Below are 20,766 nucleotides of genomic sequence, written 5' to 3' on the forward strand. Positions count from 1 at the left end.
ATTTATTTTAATGCTCTAATTAATGGAAATTAACAGTCTCACAACAAGAAAAGAACACAATATTGCTCCATCAACGTGTTAAAAAATAATATATGTAGTACCTCGCTACTATTTATGCCATAATCTTAGACCAAAATCAGTGGAAAGTATAATATCCTACTACAAAATGCTACAAATTCAGTTTGATCATATTTACTGCTTATTCATTTAAATGCAAACGAAGTTCCTTTGGAAAAAGTTTTAACTCAAAGCGATGTTTTCCGACGTACAGATCGTTAGGGAGTTTTGTTTTAAAGCTTGTATTTCACTTGCAATGTCTGTTTTTTGGTTCTTATTAAGGTCAAATCTTGCAAGTCTTGAATTAAAATTTGATACATTATCATAAAGTATAGGCCTCCCAAAGGGTTGTAAATATAATACCTGCATATAACATTATGTATGTTTTTTTTTTACCAAAGACTTATTTACTTTCGGAGAACCAACAGCTATAAATTACGGAAAAAACTTATTTTATAGTATCAATAAAGCCAGTTAAAAGGATCTCACAAATAGAAACAAATTTTAAAGTAGTAAAACTTAATTATTGCAGTATTGTCAATATCCCACAGCTATGTATTCACACTGGCAATGTTTCATTCCTTCTCAATGGTGATCCATATATTTACCATCCTAGGCACAGAACATCTCTCAAATTGTGAGGGTTTGGGCTATAATAGGTAGGTACTAAAATTAAAATACCAAAATATATTGAAGTGTAATTAAAGCCTGCTTCGGGTTCATTAAAGTACGCAGCATGTTCTCACCGCGCGTTCTATCCATTGCCGTGTTGTTCGCTAATTAATTTTAGGTGTATTTGCCCAGTTTAGCAATACATACCTACATATCACCACATACATTTTTAGCGTCTAGACACGCGGTAGCGTGTCAAGCCAAGTTCAAGCTAACAGAACTGGCAAGCAGCTTTTGACCCCCTCATATCATATCAACCGGAGTCATCATGAGCTCCTCTATTTCTATACAAAATAAAATAACATGAATTAAGTATGTACTGTTAGATAATGTTTCACTGCATATTAGCACTTTTATAAGATCAATTTTATCAGGTCTAATCATAGACTACTTCATTTAATTTGAAACGCAAAGATATTCACACATAATAATAGTTTAAATGGTATCGTTTGTCAAAAAAAGAACACCTAAATCTGACCCATTATAATGTGTTAGCGAGAAACGACAGAATTCTGGATCATGCCGATTTGCACAAATTCAAAAAAGTTGGCGGCAACTCGGCGTCTTATTGCACCTTTTTTGCACAACGCAATCACTTAATTTTACCATAAAAGCATACGATATAAAACGATGAATAAATGACGAGTATGGCTGGTCTTGTACTTTTTATAGAGAAGCAAATCCGTTATCCTACTAATATTATAAATGTGAAAGTTCTCTAAGACGATTTTTCGATTCAGTGATTAGTTTGTGAAATATTCAACTTTAAAGTGCAAATTTTCATTAAAATCGAGCGTCCCCCCCTCTAAAATATAAACCGGTGGGCGGAAAAATTTGAAAAAATTCAGAATGATACATCAAACTTGTAAGGAAAACTATAACGGCTAAGTTTGCTTGAGAATTATTATTAGTTGATGAGTAAATAGCAGCCTAAGGTATAAAATATACCTAAACTTGGAAGATTTTTTCGTAGTGGCTACGGAACCCTATTTTGGGCGTGTCCGACACGCTCTTGGCCGGTTTTAATTTTTCTTTCTCATTGTGTTTTACCCTGTGTATCAAGTATGTGTAAACAAATACCTTTTCTAATTGGTAGATATTTGTGGACCAGATTAACTATACCATAGAAAATAACAGCCAAGAAAATAGCGTGTTTGATGTGCCGGGCACGTGACAGTCCCAGTAGCCTCCTGCAGCTAATTTAGACAAACCCTGTGCAATGAGTAGACACTTAAACTCTGTACACATGGAGTCCAGATGGTGCATTTATAGAAAGACATAATTTTAGTGTGGCTAATTATGTCTAATGTAGGTATCTGCTTACTAACTAACGTAGTCAATAAGTCATGCTTAACTATCCTTGACTGAAACTGGACTTGGTCTGAAATAATAAATTTTTCTCAAAAATGACCGTAAAAGTTGACATTATTCTTAACATATCAGAAGGTGAAGTGCATAGTTTATGGTTACCGAAAAATTAAAAAGTTAAAAAGATTGCAGGCGCGCTAGCTCGACAATAATGAATTAGCGCGCCTGCAATCAGTCACATTTTTTTTTAAAGTTAAAAAGGCCATGGAAATGTTGGCACAAGTCGTATGTATACTGCCAAGTCTAATGGCCGGTATCAGATATTTTGTTGGAACTCCGGACTTTTTCTATTGGGTCTGAAATAGCTTGTGGTGTTTTTGGTAGAAAAATACAACTGCAGTTTATTTTTAATGAAAAAAGGCGGGAAAGCATAAGAAAAATATTGGAATAAAATTATATTTTATAATATATTTTGAGAAAAAGTTTATTCTATATCAGAATTATTCACCATTTTTGGGAAAAGCTTTATATTAGTCTCGGCTGGAATAGCAATTGCTGGCTTCGTATTAGTTAAACGGACTCGCAAGCTCGTCCGTTTAATACTCATACTCAGCCAGCAATTGCCTACTTTCAGGCCACGACGATAATCTACTATAATATTAGGTACCTATTGTTAAAAAAAAGCTAAAAAAAAGCTTTTTCATGAAAACTTTCGAATTTACAAGCAACTTTCATCAAAGTTGCGCTGACCTGGTGTACTTCTGCCCTGAGTTTTCCCTGTCCCTTTGTTATCCTAAGCCTTATATAATGTAGGGTCAGTATATACATTGTATACGGTTACACCTGTTTCCTTTTGCGTCACTAAATGCAATCCTGTGTTCCTTTGTACTATATGGTACTATCGAAACATTTTATTTCTGGCCGACAGTAAAATTTTTCGACCGAAATTTTGTAATGAATTCCCTTCACCATTAATGCGATGTCACTATGACAGTATGCCTTATACGACTTTTTTATTTTGAGTTTTTTTTGTCTTTATATTTTTTTAACTTTTTTATTATATCGTCATTATAGATGTATCTCAACGTTTGCCAGTTGTATTTGTGTCTTTATTTTGCACAATGAAAAATTTACATGTGTATACAGTTTTCTGTCTATGACACACTATGTTGCAATTTGACACGCTTTTCATAATTTGACATCTATTTTTTTGTATTATTGGGTTTTAGAATGTGGCATCTTTATCGTTCTCGAGTTTTAATATCTGATGAATGATGATTTAACTTAACTAGATCAAATCGCTAGGTAATTTGACTTTAGACAGCGAGCGCTCTGGCAGCCAAAATATTTTAGCCGGACGAAAATATTTTAGCCAGATGTTTTCTAAGTTTTGACAGAATAATTAAAGAGTTTTTAAAGCAAATTAAGACGAAGCGAAGCGAAAGTCTCCATTCTCGCACGTGGGAGGCAATTAAAATCAAGCGCCGAGGCGTGTGATTAACAGCCCAGCAAACAGCAAAGGACGTGACAATATTCCATGAAGCGTAATTTTCTGTTTCGCAACTTGCTAAATTCATTATTGAATTGGTTAAAAACACGCTATTGCTAAAATCATCTATCAATTTCAATACCATTTTTAATTTCAATCGTATTTGGTACGAACTTTTTTACTCCCAATTAGAGTGACTTTAGGTCAAACATTAATTGGGTGTGTAAGATCTTCTTTACCCTTTAGTCCTTTTTAGCGGAGTGGACGTTAGGGAAACGACCCTACGTAAACAAGCGTCATAACTAACAAGCAAGCTAACATGACAGCAATAAAACCACTCTACCCACAGGCCACCCAAAACGTAAATAGATAGACCAACTTTTCATCTTTCGGTCTGATTTTTTTTAGTCGTAATAAACTGTAAGACATGTCAGGATTGGATTATAAGATTCTACTTCGACTTTATTTAGTTTATTAACAAGGCAGTCATTGGGTTTTTAGAAGCGTTAAAACAGAGTATGTACAAAATTGCCAATTTTACACTCTGGTTGACTCAAATGTCACTTACAGTTGATGTGGGTTCCATTTGAATATTAATTATCCATTTTGTGACTATGAGTGACCGTTGATCCCGGTTATTTTAAAACATAATCATTTTTAGTATTTTGTTTGTGTTGATGTTCTTATAAAATAATGACGTTAATACTTAATTAGCTTCGTTTTTTCGCTTTCATGTCCCCCAAAAATGTGGGAACCAGTTCGTGAATAAAACGTAGCAGTAGTTTTTCGTTGCCTTTATTAGCCAGCGAATTTGAAAAAAAAATGCTACAAATCGTAAGAATTACGTCAGAAAGAAAAACACAATAAACACACACGCCCGTTTACGTTCGTCGTACGTCGTCAACTGCCATAACATCATATTTGTTCTTCACTCAAACTCAGTATTCATTCTTCGTAAAAATTCAAACGTACACCATGCTTCAATATACGCATACCACACTCCACATGTATTTTTTTTTATTTAATGTATAAACAAGTGCTTATTGTAAATGAAATTGTACTTAATAACAACAGGGTGGATTTAAAAAAAAAACTGTTGAAAAACAGGTGCCGTTCAATCAGTATAACACTTTTTTTTACAACAAAGTTCTGGCTCAATAATAATAACGTAAATCATAATAAAACGTTTAGCTAACAATAAGTGCTTATGCAACAGTTATCTGTTGCTAAGCATAACATTTTGACACATAACGCTCATTTAGCATAGGTAATAAATTTTTGTCATAATGTTAATTATAAATATGTACTTAATCATGCCATCTTAATGCGTATAGGGATTGAAATACATACTTACATTTGACATAACAATCAGGAAGCAAAATAATATTTTTACATAATTAATTAGATCTCGAGTAAGACATAAAAAAATAGGCCAGGTTAGCGCGAAGCGCTTCAACCACGCGCAATAAGAGATCTGGTACGAGTAATGTAGCTCTGTCAACTTTGTCTTAAATACATAAAATAAATAAATAAATATCACGGGACAATTCACACCAATTGACCTAGTCCCAAAGTAAGCTTAGCAAAGCTTGTGTTATGGGTACTAAGCAACGGATAAATATAATTAAGTATATACTTAAATATATATTAAACACCTAAGACCCGAGGACAAACATTCGTATTTTTCATACAAATACTACTACTTACTTACTATGTACTTAGTTTACTTTTCTTTGTTGTAACATGACTTAAAAATTATGCCTTTCGCTTATAGAGCAGAAGCTTTTTCCTTGTTTGTTGAAAATGTTATGTTTGTAGAGCAGCCGAAACAGAATTATTTATTTTCTTTGTTCAAGATTATGTTAAGGGAAATTAGCTCGAATACTCAAACATAATTCTGTTTCAAGATTACAATGCTTAGAATCTGTGGATACATGTGACCCCGTTAAATAGCGTTTTTTCTTTCTGTTTTAATGTAGGATGGTTTTATTTGAAAAAAAAACTAGTTTTGCTTAGCACAGATAAATAATTTGATCTCATACAAGAACAACTTCAAATCTGTTGTAAATTATGTGACAATTAAACCGCCAAAAAAACTGAAAGGCAAAAAATACCTAATAAACCTTTTTTATTTAACCTTAATCTTATCTAGATAATTTGCTAGATTAAGAACATTACAATCAATCTCGAAACGTTTGTAGTATGAATTCTTACAGTTTCGGAATAATTTGAAAAATAAAATATTTTTGTGCGTTACTTTGAAGTTCAAATCTATTAAAGAAATTCCCACAGGTACCTAATCATATTTTACCACTTCCAATTTACTTGAACATTATGATGAAGAATAATATAATACAATTTTATTTACATAATTTACCTAACTTTCTCACAATATTGAAAGAAATATTGGCAAAAAATGCTTAACCGCATTAAACTTTTCACGAAGGCGTTTTATTTTGGATGCAAGGGAATGCGTGGGTTATATTGAATTAACCAGGAATGTGTAGGCTGTGGACGAATCTAATGACTTTCTATTAATAGTACACGAAACAAAGGCTTTCTTAAGATACCCACTTGAACAACAACTAGAAAATGAAAAAATACAGGGTAGACAATACGCGGACCTATTTAATATTTAAAAGCGAATCAGTTTCTTTGAAAAGTGTCATTTTTAGAAGTGTTTTTAAATCGAACGTTACACTTTCTGCAGTTAATATGTTTTTCTTACTTGATAAGCATTTATTGACCACACCATCTATTAAAAAACGAATTATCTTTACAATAAAAAACTAGCCTTTGCCTATCAGTGGAACACATAGTAAACAAAAGAATACAATCACACCTCTAATACAACACTGACGGTAATTCAAAATTTCATCTATTCAAATAAATGCGAAAAAAAATCCTTCGATCAATTTAATAATGTAGTTTTTGTAAGAAAGGTGTGACATGTAATAAAAGGTTATTTTATGATGTAGTTATATTGTTGAAATTTTGACGAAACTTCTTTAGAGCAAAATATATTTTTATGTAAATTTTAAATCACGTTTCTTTTAAGGATCACTCCGCTTTGTACGCACATTCAATATTAAATTATTGTTAAGATGTCAAATACGCAATATACTTTACTTACCATGATACCATGAAAAACAATAAACCGCCTGGAAGTAGACTGGATACCCTTGAGAGCTTCTTAACACACCCATTGGCTCTCGTCTCAAGTTGCTGCGTCTAATAAAACTGAATGACTTATTTTACTCCTCACCCCATGTCCTGCCAATAAAACAGAAGTCGAATACCTAGCTACTTTTGCTAACTTTTGTGGAGACTAATTATCATATAAATCGTTTTATACAAGCTTCAAAGTCAAAGTCAAAATATCTTTATTCAATTTAGGTTATAACATAACAAGCACTTATGAATGTCAAAAAAATCTACCACCGGTTCGGAAAAACCTCTGTTGAGAAGAATCCAGCAAGAAACTCAACAAGGTATATATATTTCTTTAAACAGATTTACAATATTATTCAATGATATCTATACATCACAAGCATTTAACGTAAGGGATCGCCAATGCGGATCGGAATTATTTCCAAATATCCCTGTCCATGATATAATCATTAATTTTATAATACGCCTTAGATATTAATGTCTTCTTGACAATAGATTTGAATTTTGTATCCGTATCATTTGTAATATTTTTTGGAATTTTATTATAAAAACGTATGCTACTGTCTTTATGTTTCGTTAAAGACAGCCAAAGTGGTATGAAAGTGTAGTTTTTTTTTAAATCTATAACGATAGAGTAAAGTGAAAACGGTATACAAATTAACGTTAGTCTGGTAAAGATACCGAAAAATAAACAAAGTACCTACCTAGGCAGATTTTGACTGGATCCAGAGTAAAGTTTTTTAAATACTTGTGTCTGAAATTTCTCTTGCCATATTATTAGCTAAGTAGCATATCGTTACATCAAAACATTGCTTCTATGTAGTGGGATTAACGAGCAATAAGATTACAATTTAGAATTCTATTTTGAGGCGCTTTATGTTTATGATTTTGTGTTTGACTAAAAAAAGAAGAATACTTTTGCAATATATGGCAGTCGATATACACCATCATATGCTATATGGCTACTAATCCATACTAATATAATAAATGCGAAAGTGTGTCTGTGTGTTTGTATGTCTTTCACGTCAAAACGGAGCGCCGAGTCGACGTGATTTTTGGCATAGAGATAGTTTATGAGCCAGAGAGTGACCATAGGCTACTTTTTATCCCGGAAAAATGCACAGTTCCCGAGGGAACAGTGCGCGTTAACCGAATTCCACGCGGACGTAGCCGCCGGCAAAAGCTGGCTATAATAATATTTTTTAACCAGAAGCCTTACTGTCAAACGCGCAGACTCTTGCCGTCGCTTTCATCATCTCTTTCTGTCACCATTTTACACCGTTAGACAGAAAGAAATAACAAATGCGATAGCAAGCGTCCACGCGTTGAACAATACGGCCTTGGAACACTACTCAATTTGGGTATTCCAGTATCTCATGATCAAACTTTACATAAATCAAACCGTTCTATTTCAGGCGTGATGAACGCTGCGGACTACTACGGCTTGGACGAGTTGCGACGCGCGTGCGCGGGATTTGTCCAGTGCTGCATCACTGTGGACACTGTCTGCGCGCTGCTGGCCTCTGCTGAGCGGTACATACAGTACAAGTGCACTAAGTCGCTGGTGCAAAAGGTACGACAGTTACAGGTGTAGTGAAAAATTGTATGGATTAAATTCGGGTTTTGTTCCGCGTACCTTGATTTTAACGAATCTCGATATTTCTGCACAGTTGCATGCGCCATGATCACGAGACGACTGGAGAAAACTTGAGAAAGGTAGTGTAATAGTTTTGTGCAAGGACAAATAAAAAAATAATAGATACCTACCTATAAACAATATAGTTATAGTATTATGTGTAGGTAAACATGAGTATTATGTATACAGTCGCCATCACCATTCCCGGCGAATTTATAAACAATATTTTTAAATTTTGTATAATAATAATAGTAATATAACGGCATGAATCTGTCTGGTTTTTCTAGACACAGACATTAGACAATTTTAAGTTAACTTTCGTACTAAAATTATTTGTACTATAATTAATTAATCTAAAATAGACGTCGATAACCCTAAGCGTCCGCGCCAGAGTAGGCAGTTAAGTCTCCTAAAGGGTCGGAGTGGACCTACTTGTCCTCTTTTACTATGCCGCGACCTTACGTCTGATACGACAAAATTAAAATAATGTTGATTGCAGCTTCTCCACCTCCACGCTATCACCACCACCAAACTACGCTGACGCGCTTCGAACTCAACCAGAGTTCATCACCAGAACGAAACAACTGTCCACAACGCGTTAGAGTCTAACATCTGGTAGCATGGTGAACGGTTGTGTTGCTCTGAAGATGAGCTCTGGTTGAGTTCGAAACGCGTCAGTGTAGTGTGGTGCTGGTGATAGATGGGTTTGTGTGTGTTCTTGCAGTATAAAGGTGGAGGAACTTCATGAACTCATTTTTCTTGCTTAAACCTAGCTATCATAAAGGTCGCGGGTGAGCAAAGTAATTGTGTAACACGTTAGTGTAGTGTGGTGGTGGTGGTGATAGTTGGGTTTGTGTGATGTGTGTGTTCTTACAGCGTGAAGGCGGCGGAGCTCTTAGACAGACAAAGCACATAAGTAGGTACCTACGATACAAATACTCAAAATATTGTTGCTCTATAGATATCTACCCGCGAATACTTATGGTTTTGGATAATTAAAGAGGATTGATTTACGGCCTCTTTACTTTCTACAGCGCACCAGGGCGCCGCGGCGTACATTATGGGAACCCCTGGTCTAAAGTATTTTCTACTCCGATTGTCGCTATACGTTATGCCTATTAAAAGTGTATTTTTAAGTGTAAACAAACCGATTAAAGCAAAATTCTTGTGTAAACTCACTGGATCGAATCAATAACACATTTATCTATAATTCGTGTCTTTTAACTAGATGTCTAATCACTTTTTTTACCAAAATTCACTTGATTTTAATATTTATTTTTCATTTGAAAAATCTTCGTCAAAATCTGACGTTATTTCTTGATTGAAACATGTGTATAATCTGTAGTAGCATAGACTAGCGTAGAGATGGTGAAAAATTTGACATTTTAAAACTCGATTAATGCGCGGATCTTGCGCGGATGAATAAGCGATTTTTATTTACTTTCCTTAAAATTAAAAAAAAATACTGCTTTTATAATTGAATAAACAGTCTTTGGGAAAAAAATCAAGCATTGTAAATAATTAAATAGACAAAAATACTTTGATCTATTCTATTAATAAATTAATCGATTTACTGAACAGATTAATTATTTGGCAATAGGTTCTAGGTTTTCACGTCATTGAATGTCTGTGGTCGGATAAATGGCGTCTTTGTTTACACTTTTCATAAATTGAATAGAAATACAATATAGTTGCTTGTATGACGCACTTCTTTCCACATTACGTGTCTAATCAACTAAGACTTACCCCCTGTTTCACCATCCATTGATTGAATTTATTTGACGGATAAATGTGATGCCGTCTCTGTTTGTTTTGTTCGCATCACATTTATCCGTCAAATAAAATTTAACAATGGGTGGTGAAACAGCCCCTTAGTGTCAGAAGTGTCTGACGTAAAGTGGAGGTAAATCGCTTTTCATAACCGTTTTCCATACACGTAAATATATTTACGCTATTAACACTTATATTACTGTTGACAGACATTACGTATGCATAGCTCGTCTCGCTTAATGCCCATGAATAAATGTATGACATGACGCCCTAGCGTTCATAGTTTGCACTATAAAAGTAAACGACGTTCATCTCTACCCTTCGAAGCGTTTAGTAGTTAAATAATGATTATATCGCAACTAAACATGTACTGCATAAAAATGAGCGAGTGTGATTAAATATTTTAAGTTTATTATAAAAAAACTTTTTTTTATTAGGTTCATTAAAAGTAACTCTCCATTTCTATCCAATTCCAAAGAAGGTCTGTGATTGATTACCGACCTCCATCAGGCAATAGGGAAGCCTTGAGTAAATAAGCTTACACCATAGCCTTAAATTATTGAGGATAAGTACTCCTTTGTACACACAAATACACATACATAACACACATCTTGTTTATTATAAGTATTGTGTATACTTACATGTATATTTAATGTAGGAGTTTATTTTTACCCGACTGCGAAGAAGGAGGGTTATTATAACAGTGGTTTCTTTTTTATGAATTTACATATCTATTTTTATTAATTTACCCGTCAAACGCCCTGCACGCCACAGTGGCGCGTATCTAAGTACTTGTGATTAGTCAATTTTTGTTACTAGTTTCGATCAGCCTTTAACATAGGTTACTAGTCCAAAGTATTCTACCGTTGCATTAATTATTTATGACTTTTAAACGCATTATTTTGGTCTTTAACTACATGCCACTTTCATCCACTCGAAGGTTGACTCGTAAAGATCCCTTAAAAGGGTAAAAGTTTACCTTGTACGAACTTTAAGGTGAGCAAATATACTGTTTTGATACCCAACAAACACTTGCGAAGCAGATCAATGGTGGGTGAAATTCTTGTCGTATTTAGCCCATTTAGGAACTAAAGCTCAACTCCACTTATTTTGAAAGGTGCTGCCTAACAGTATGAGGTCTAGAAGTGATGATGATACTTACACAAAACAGTATTTGACTATTTTTTATTAGGTAATTTTTTATATAGAAAAAAGCGTTTTAGAAAGATACAGATCTATATATTTTTCAAAAAATGGCTATAAATCCAATTTCCACCCGAATTATTTTTGCTCTTCGTTAGAAATTGCGTGTATATCTATGTTAATGAACTAAAATAATTTCCTTGCTCACCCGCGACCTAAAGGAAATTATTTTAGTTCATTGATATGGACCTCCGCAAAGTAACGCCTGATTCAATAAATTATATATCTTATGTTTTTTATAATAATATACAGGATAGGCTGCGCTAGTACTGCACGAACGCTCTAGGCATTAAAAGTAAACGAACTTCATACCAAACCATTCTCAGTAATTCGTTACATGTTTCAGGTGTTGGAGTTCGTAGACGAGCATGGCAACGAGGTCCTAAACCTGGGATCCTTTACTCTGCTGCCACAGCACGTCGTGAGGCTGATCCTGGCCAGAGATGAGCTCAGAGCCGACGAGTTTACTAAATTCCAGGTAATTTACCGTATGAATTCCGAAAATGAAAGTAAAATCAAGATATCATCGTCGATTAATGAATCAAGAGAACTGCTTCCACGTTGAAATGATGGAAAAATGCTTTAAAATATCAATTAAAGACATACGAGTAATTCAATTCTTTAATCATCAGCTCGTAACAGAATAACATTTTATTTATTTAAGATAATAATATATTAAAAAGCTTTTTTATACTGCCCCATAACTTTCATTTGTGGAAGTCTCTTTTGTAATTCATCATTAAATTGTAGTAAGTACGAGTATCATCTTAGGAACAAAACAATTTATACTATTTCTAAAATAAGTTTCTGTTAAAAAAAACATTTTTAATACAAGCTTTTTTGCTGACTTATTTTTGCATATCCGTACTAAATTTCAAGTCGGTACTATTTAACCATTGAGGAGTTCCCTCCTGCATTGCCAATCCTGGCAGGACCACTAAGATGTCACTACCAGATTATTGTATTGTCGCCAAATTTACATAAAAGTACAGGGCAAGCTAAAGAAAAGCTTTTTCACTTCTCATGCTCGTAAAGTTGGTATTTATGCTGGATCTAGGCGACATAAAATTACTTTTATGCTCTAGTGCATAAAGTAAAATCTTCGTCTAAGACCAAGGTAATCATGTATCAACAGCCACAAACAAAAAAGTTTCGATTTTTTTTTAATAATTTTCATTTTATGTAAAAATCAATTAAATTATTTAAAATAAATCAATAAAACTAAAAATGTATAATTATATGTATAGCAACCCATGAAAATAAAAGGTAGGTACACCAAATGTGACTATGTCAGCCTCATGGGGAGGCTCAGAGTACATGTTATACTCTCCTTTGTGCCGCTACCTTGTCTTTGGATGCAAACGCCTGTGTAATGGACTTGTAAATCAGCATCGCTACTTGTGAAAGAGCTTGACTCGAAATCTATGAAAGGTTTAAAATTCTACGTTGTTTCTTTGTTGTGCTAGTTTATTTCAGACTCATGAAACAACTTAGTAATTATACAAAACCTGTTCTCTAGCCATTGATCATTGCATTCCAGGCTGCCCTGATGTGGAGTAAGAAGTACTGCGACACAAACCCAAATATCAACCTTAAGGAGGTGATCGGCAACTTCCTTGAGTACATCCAATTCCACAAGATTCCGGCAAACGTGCTGATGCGAGAGGTCCATCCGTTGGGACTTGTGCCGTATTCTATCATCATGAATGCCTTGGCATATCAGGTGCGGTATTACGATTGACTGTGTAGAGGATAAAATATGTAAATATTTATCGTAACAAGCAAAAATAACGGGTGCTCTCTATACAACTTTACATGTCAAGTGGTCAGTTATTTTTGCTCGAGCATGACATAGCATGTACTTAGTACCGAAATATGATTACTACTGAAGAGTACAAGCAAACCCGTAGAACCAAGACTCACTTTTAAATCTCTTTTGAAATGGTTGAAACGTGTTTGCATTTTGTATGATGTTTGTGATAGTTGGATCTACTTATATGAAATATGTGTTGCTTCATGTCTGCATTAAGGAGAGCTGCTTTTCAGCATGATGTGTTGTACAGATGTAGTTGCCTTGCATTGAAGAGAGCGTAGGACGATAACAGATGTAGTTCAGTGATATGGACTTGCGCAAAATAATACCTGAATCAGTCAATTAATAATGAAAATGAATTAGAAGTGAAATTGTAGAAGTAGTAATAGCGATGTATTAGAGTGCTGAATACGCTCTTGTTGCAGGCAGACCCGGCCAGCATAGATCCAGGAAAGCTGTCTCCGGCACGAGTGCGGCGCGCGGGCCGGTCTATGTCGGTTCAGTCTTCACTTGACCCCTACGGGTCCAACACCACTCTCTCCTCCACCGGCTCGAGCGACGTCCCCTCTTCGGACTCTCGGCACAACTAACGCGAGGGGAACCTCCCCCGTCCCGCGCCCGAACCCGTCCCTGGCCCTTCCACCGCACCCACCGCTCCTCTTCCGCCCACCGACAAACCACCCGAAAAGCTCGGACTCTTCTCATCCATCAAAAGAGCCGCGAGCAAAAAGTTCGGTGACCGCCGCTCTCCGACGCCAAAATCAAGAGAACCACGATCAAAATCTGATTCCATAAAACATGCAGCTCTCACTCGACAAGTCTCAGAGACGGTTGCTGCTTCAGGAGATACAACTTTTGAACGATGCAGACCTAAGAAACGAGACAGTGAGACGGAATTTCCTGTTCGCAAATCTACTTCTGAAATCTCCGAGAGTTTTCCATTTGTGAGACGTGCGTTGGCTGAGATTGAGAATGGATTGAATTACTTTAGAAGATCAGTAGCATCTGATTCTGGAGAAATCAAGCCTTTGTCGCTCCGAACTGAGCCAGTTGTGGTAGTAGCGGCAGCTGAAGACGAAACGCCTGCGTCACCACCACCTCCGATGGGTTTGAAAGAGCGTAGGGGCTCCCGAGGCTCCCCGTGCGCTAATCTTCCACCATTGATGCTGCCTTCAAGTACACCGGAACCTTCACCAGGCAGATTATCACCGAATCGTTTGTCTCCGCAACGACCGAAGGAACCAGCTTCTGCGCCAATCATCCGTGACCCACCGAGGCGAACCCGAACTCGCTCTGAAATGCCTCCCGACCCTCCTCCTAGGTCTCCTCAAACTCCCCGTCCAGCCTCTGTGTCACCTAAACATACGTTTGCTTTCAAGATAGTGTTGAAAAAAGTGGAAAGTACGCCAAATACTTCACTTGACAGACCTGACCAATGAGAGTACCTCCTCTAAGCGCGGCCGCTGATATGCGGTAGGAGTACTCGAGGTAATGACGCGCTTTTCTCCATAACCTAGAAAGGCTAGCATAGATTAGTTAGCGGCGGACTCAAAAACTGTTAATCGCCAAATATATCTTCAATGATTACGCTTTTCAAGAGAGTATTTTTCATCTTATGAAACCAGGGGCTGGTCCTCCTTAAGAATGTGTGTCAACATTGTGTGGTATCGACTAGGTTTTTTATAAGACTAACATTAAGATCTACTACTTTAACATAAACCAAGACAGTTACTCGATGTTTAATTTTTTCTAGCTCGAAATAGAAACAAATGATGTAATGAGACTTCCAATACAAAATAATAATTTGTTTGACACGAAATTATTAGCTGTGAAATCTAAAATATGACATATCGATTATGTACTATATTGTTATTTTAATCTGTTTTTTCTCATCTCTTACTCAATAGCTATTACTATACTGGTTAATGTTTGTTGTACTTATTCTACCACATTATTATTTTCATAAAAAATAATTTTATACGATTGTTAGTTGTTGTGATTCTTTAAAATATTGTTGTATTCGTCTGTAAATTTTTGATTCCGATCATGTTTGCCTCAGGCAGCTCAAATTTATCGCATAAAACAATTTTACTATACTATCTTGGACAGTTTGACAATTTTACATAATGTGTTGTAGAGCTGTCTTTTTCTTATAAAAATCATGTAAAGTATGGATTCAACTAAGATGCGTAAAACGCGTCGTATTTGTAACAGCATGGGTTTAATAATTACACAGAAAACAATGCTAATAGGTCTCTGCCATGACATGTTTTTTCACTAATCGACAAGCGAGTTCTCTGGTAACTGTTTTGTATAAAAGAAGAGAACAGAATAGTTCTACAATATTAATTTGGTACACCAAAAATGAATAATTATATAAGCCTTGTTTTGGATTGCAAAGGATCATTCACACAAGCTAAAAGTATCTGCAATTTAAATGCAATCTGAGGTTTTATGACTATTATGACTAACAAGTTTATGAGTTGAGTGAGCAGTAAATAATAAATGTCTCTTTCTGACCTGGGAAAATTAAATCTTGCCCTTTAATTGACAATCATTGATGGAATTGTTTTCCAGATGTATTGCATAATTTGCATGAGACGTATATGTACTAAGAAAAAGCAATGTGTTTCGGCGTATCTCACATAGAGATTTCTGAACTTTTTTGTGTTGTTGTTCAATGTAAACTTTTAAATCAAAATAGAAAACCCAAACAATACCTTATTCAACTAAAATCTCCCGGGAATAAATAACGACAGCTCATCTTGTCCTATATATGTACTTCCTATTGCAGGGTACTTCACCAGTGAATGTATGTTTTCCTTCAACGTAAAACTTATGATTAATTCCAAATGTTATTTTGCATTGCAGTGAAACTCCGAAAAACCCCGTGGTGTGTGTGAGCCCGGCTCGACCGTGCGAATCTATGATTGAGAGGCAATTAGGTCAAACTACTGGTACGGCTTTTTTAGGACTCACGACCAATAATAATTATTATAATTTCCGGGAGATTTTAGTAATGAAGTGAGAATCACACTATTTATCATATATAGCGTTAATGTGCCTATTTGTCTCGCTTCTCCACATTTGATGTCGTTTGGATGTAATCTCAAGTGTTCGGAACACTGTTATTGTACTTTTATACGGTTAATAATTGACGGGTTAATGTATTTTCGATGTTATACAATGTCTGACCTGAAAATATTTTTATAATGTTGTATATAAATAAACCTTTAGCGCGTGATGTTGTTACTCCGATATCATTATTTACGTCAAAAACGTTAATTTCAAGGCGAATGTAATTAGGCGAAGAAAACTTTCTTTGCTTTTTAATAACTATTTTACAACAGGTTTTACTGTATAATCTGGCGGTAAACAACGAACTAACAGCTGCTGCTACCGAAATATTGTCCAGATTCATAAGACAAACTCAACACTAAACTCCAATGTGTCGGTATTATCACGTTTAACTTACTAAAATAATAATCAAGTCAATCAACGGACGAATCCAGACGGGACAGCAGCTATTGAGCTTCCGAGAAGGCTATCCTACGTGCACCCAAAAAATAGCATCTAAAGTAACCTAAACGATAATGTAATGCGGATAACTATAATTTTACTCCAAGGAGGTAAAGCAAGTTTTTTTTGTAAAAATGTTTATTTTTCCTAATAATTTTCAAATGAGTGTATATTTTACCAGTTAAAGACATGTTACCGGAGTAGCTTAATATTTGGATCCCAACCACAATGGCTGTTGTATTTTGTGGTGATTAAATATGTAATATCATGTACTTTTATGATATCGGATACCTCAATTAACTAAGGCCGCTATTACGAATACAATGTCAAACTTCCCTGTCAATTTATAATAAAATAATTTTAAAATAAACGAAATAGTTTGATACACTACAGTTGTAGCTTGTTTTTATTTCTAGGAGAGTCAGGACTGTATTTTTGAAATATTCTTCTGCAAAATTAGTCTGATTACTCGGCAACGAATGAAACTCAAATGTCATAACATTGATATTTATTTTAATTTTATTGTATTGTATCTAAATGTCAGTGTTATATTGTACCTATATTGTCTATACTTACATTATTTGTTTCATGACAAAAATATGACATCTTTAGCGGCCGAGTACGTACAGTAAAAATTTAACATATCATGTATTTTTTCAACTAACATATTCCACATGTAAACAAAATCATCTATGCTTTATTTAAATGTCGATACTATGTATTCAGTATTCTTTACGTCTATAACAAATCGAAGAAAATATGTAAAAATGTTTGTCAATTTTCACAACAATCTTCCATTTCGTTTAATGCATTCGCTTCTGGCTGAGAGTCTTTTAACTTAATATGAGTAATTATTATTCACAGCACAGCGTTACAAAATAACAGTGAGGCAACACGGCCATCTATACAGAATGCCACCCGGTGCGGTGCGGTGCGGGGCAGAATCCGCGTCCCCTTGCCGTTACGCTAATTCGCAGGCGTCAAGTCCATACAACATCGTTACGTACGACCGTCGGCAGTTAGCGCAGAGACAAATAATTCACTGACTGTTAGAAATTATTGCGCTATGCTTTGTTAAAATTTTATTTGGTAAAAATATAATTTCATTGTGAATATAACATAAAATAATAACTCAATTACTTATCTTCTTTCACGATTACTACAATTTCATACTGCAATGATACTCATAAAAATGGCGATAATTTAAAATATGCTTTGAGTATACTTTATCATCAATTCCAAAATAAAAGTTACACTTACAAACAAAGCTTGGCGCGATCACAAGTAGGTATATGGGAAAAACACCGACAGCTGAGTTTATTGATAAAAGAACTTTTGCCCCTAGATTTCACACGTCTGGTCATGTCATAATAAATAAACTTCGCGAACGAGTTCGTGTTAAAGCATCAAGTGCTAAATATGAAGAAACAGTTTGTTACTAAAACGCCCCTCTAGAGGCACTGCCAATTCCCATACGAAACGATATTGCGAAGATTTTTTGAGTAGTTTTTGAAATTAATAATCTAGACAAAAAATCTACTTAAAGTGTCGCGACGGCTGAGTAGGTACCAATACCACCTAACTAAATTACCTTTTCATTACACTGCTCGAAAATGTGGCCACAGATATCCTAAATCCAGTACACAGAATTGTTTATATTTGTACATTTAGGGCCCTCGCAAACGGCGTTTTTTGTAGGGATGCTGTCGCGCGTTAGTCGCATTGGAACGAGCTACAGAATCAATGCCAACGCGCTACAGCATCGCGACTGTATCGATGCAAAAGCGCTACCGTGTCGGACGAAATCGGTGTGAGAACGGAGGGTGGGAAGGGAGGGAGGGAGGGAGGGTGAAGCGCGACAGTACCGCGTTTGCATCGCGACTGAATCGTGGTTATGTGGGCACACAGCTAGCGACCGCATCGCGACTGTATCGATGCCAATGCGCGACAGTATCGCTACAAAAAATCGCCGTGGATGAAGGCTCTAACTCGTTCATCTATTGCTTACTTTCCAGCCTCTACAACAATGTACTATTGACATACGATTGAGGATCTTAGCACAACTTAGCTAAACCGCCTTAGTTGCATGTTTGAGATTTATCTTATCAGGTGGCGGTGTTGTTTCTTCATCGTCGTTTTGCAAATGCGCATAATTTATGTTTTCTAATCCCTAAAAATGTGACAGCAGAAATGAGTTAGTAGTCTCATAATCATCATTCCAGCCTATATACGTCCCACTGCTGGACACAGGCCTCCTCTCAGAATGAGAGGGCTTGGGTCGTAGTTCCCACGCGGGCCTAGTGCGGATTGGGAACTTCACACACACCAATGAATTGCTTCGCAGGTTGTGCAGGTTTCCTCACGATGTTTTCCTTCACCGTAAAGCTCGTGGTGATTTTCAAATGTAATTTCACACATGAATTTCGAAAAACTCAGAGGTGCGAGCCGGGGTTTGAACCCACGATCCTCTGCTTGAGAGGCCATAGGTCAAATCACTCGGCCACCACGGCTTTTTTAGTATCATAATGTATTGCCCGAAGTGAATGCATTAAGTCTATCTGTGACCGTATAGGAATGTTTTAACTATATTCAATTACATTGATGTTTGACTGGCTGTTGCATGAAGTTGTTTGATATCGTATATTAATAAAGATTAAGTGGCCAAGAAAATCACGATTCAAAAATGAATTTGTTTTATTTAATAATTTCCTTACTCCGTTTTCTTTTAACATATCCAATGCCCAAGAACCCGGCAATATGGTTCTCTGTTCTTGGGCATTGTCCTAATAGAATATTGACTTCCGCAAGATAACGTTTGAATGAATTTATCATTTTTAACACTTATCCTTTTTAAGATTCTGTGGTTCTACTGGGAATCCTTATAGTTTCGCCATGTCTGTCCGTTTGTCCGTCCGCGGCTTAGATTTATACAATGACTATTAGTGCCAGAAAGCTGTAATATAGCATTAGACTATATTAGACTATATTATTATTAGCCACGCCGACAAAGTGGTTAATAAGATTTTGGAAGAAATAACTAAGTGTAGATAATTTTTTTCTCATCTGCCTACATACACCAAAAGTGAGGATGTATCCTTGAAAAGGTCTGGTAAAAAACATAATGGAGATATAATTTATTGAATCAGGCGTTACCTGTGCATCCATGTTTCAGTTTGTATTTTCGATAAGCTTTGCTTAGTTTGGGACTAAGTCAATTTATTGGTGTCAAGTGTCCATGATATATATTTATTTATTTATTTATCATGTTATATATTTATATTGGCGTCAAACTTGTAACACCCTACTTTTTGCGTTAGGGATTAAAAAAGGGATTATACACACTTCCCGGCATACTAACTTCACACCGTGGGTACCTCAGAAATGAGCCGGCGTCAAGGGTCCTGTCATTAATTATGCAAGGCACTAGAAATGTTGTATAGCACTTCTTTACCACCACTGACTCGGCTCGAGAGGGTCTGCTGTAGAAGGTATGTAAACAATTTCGTAATTAAAGTAATAAGGTGTTATAAATAGGTAATGTTGGAAGTGGGACGATGGTAATGATGATGATGCTAGTAGTATAGAAAGGTTTTATGGAACGTTAGAAAATATTATAAGGTTAAATTGTAGTTGTTTTGGGGGGGTCTATATTAAAACGCCCTAATTAATCGTTCTAAATTGAAAACACATAACATCAACGAATGAATAACTATAAATAAGCATACTCGTAACTTAAAAACGCATAATAGAAAAATACATAACAATAACTTAGCATAACTAAAATAAGCGGAATGTAATAATTTCTACTCTTTAAACTGATGAGCGACATTTTTGTAGCGTGACGGGCGACTTCAATTGGGCTCTAAGATGGCGTACATTGATAATACTATGTGAATACCATCTAATTTGAATGAATGGAAAATCTAAAACTCAATTATTTTTAAAAGTCGCTGAACCCATGTCTTTCACTTTGACGAGTACGCTCTATGTTTTTTACGAAACACGATCGTACGACCTAGATTCTCGAATCGTGTCCGTGGACCGGGAGACGAGCTATCGGTAGGCTTCCAATAAGATGGAGCGACGACCCGAAGCCGTATTGTCTAACGTTTCTGACACTGTCATTTG

General features: G+C 35.6%; 1 protein-coding gene across 3 annotated transcripts in view; it reads left to right on the top strand.

The window, feature by feature from the left end:
• Window positions 1-13,717, top strand: part of gprs (speckle type BTB/POZ protein) — a 28,628-nt gene extending 14,911 nt beyond the window's left edge. For all 3 annotated transcript variants that reach the window (XM_074099797.1, XM_074099795.1, XM_074099796.1), the window contains 4 exons: window positions 8,113-8,270; window positions 11,653-11,784; window positions 12,847-13,029; window positions 13,545-13,717. In XM_074099797.1, coding sequence (XP_073955898.1) covers window positions 8,113-8,270; window positions 11,653-11,784; window positions 12,847-13,029; window positions 13,545-13,709 — 638 coding nt within the window. In that variant the 3' untranslated portion in view covers window positions 13,710-13,717. The remainder of the gene's footprint in view (window positions 1-8,112; window positions 8,271-11,652; window positions 11,785-12,846; window positions 13,030-13,544) is intronic.
• The last annotated feature ends 7,049 nt before the right edge of the window (window positions 13,718-20,766 follow it).

This window comes from Choristoneura fumiferana, chromosome 17 (genome assembly GCF_025370935.1).
Source record: "Choristoneura fumiferana chromosome 17, NRCan_CFum_1, whole genome shotgun sequence".
Classification (NCBI taxonomy): Eukaryota; Metazoa; Arthropoda; class Insecta; order Lepidoptera; family Tortricidae; genus Choristoneura; species Choristoneura fumiferana.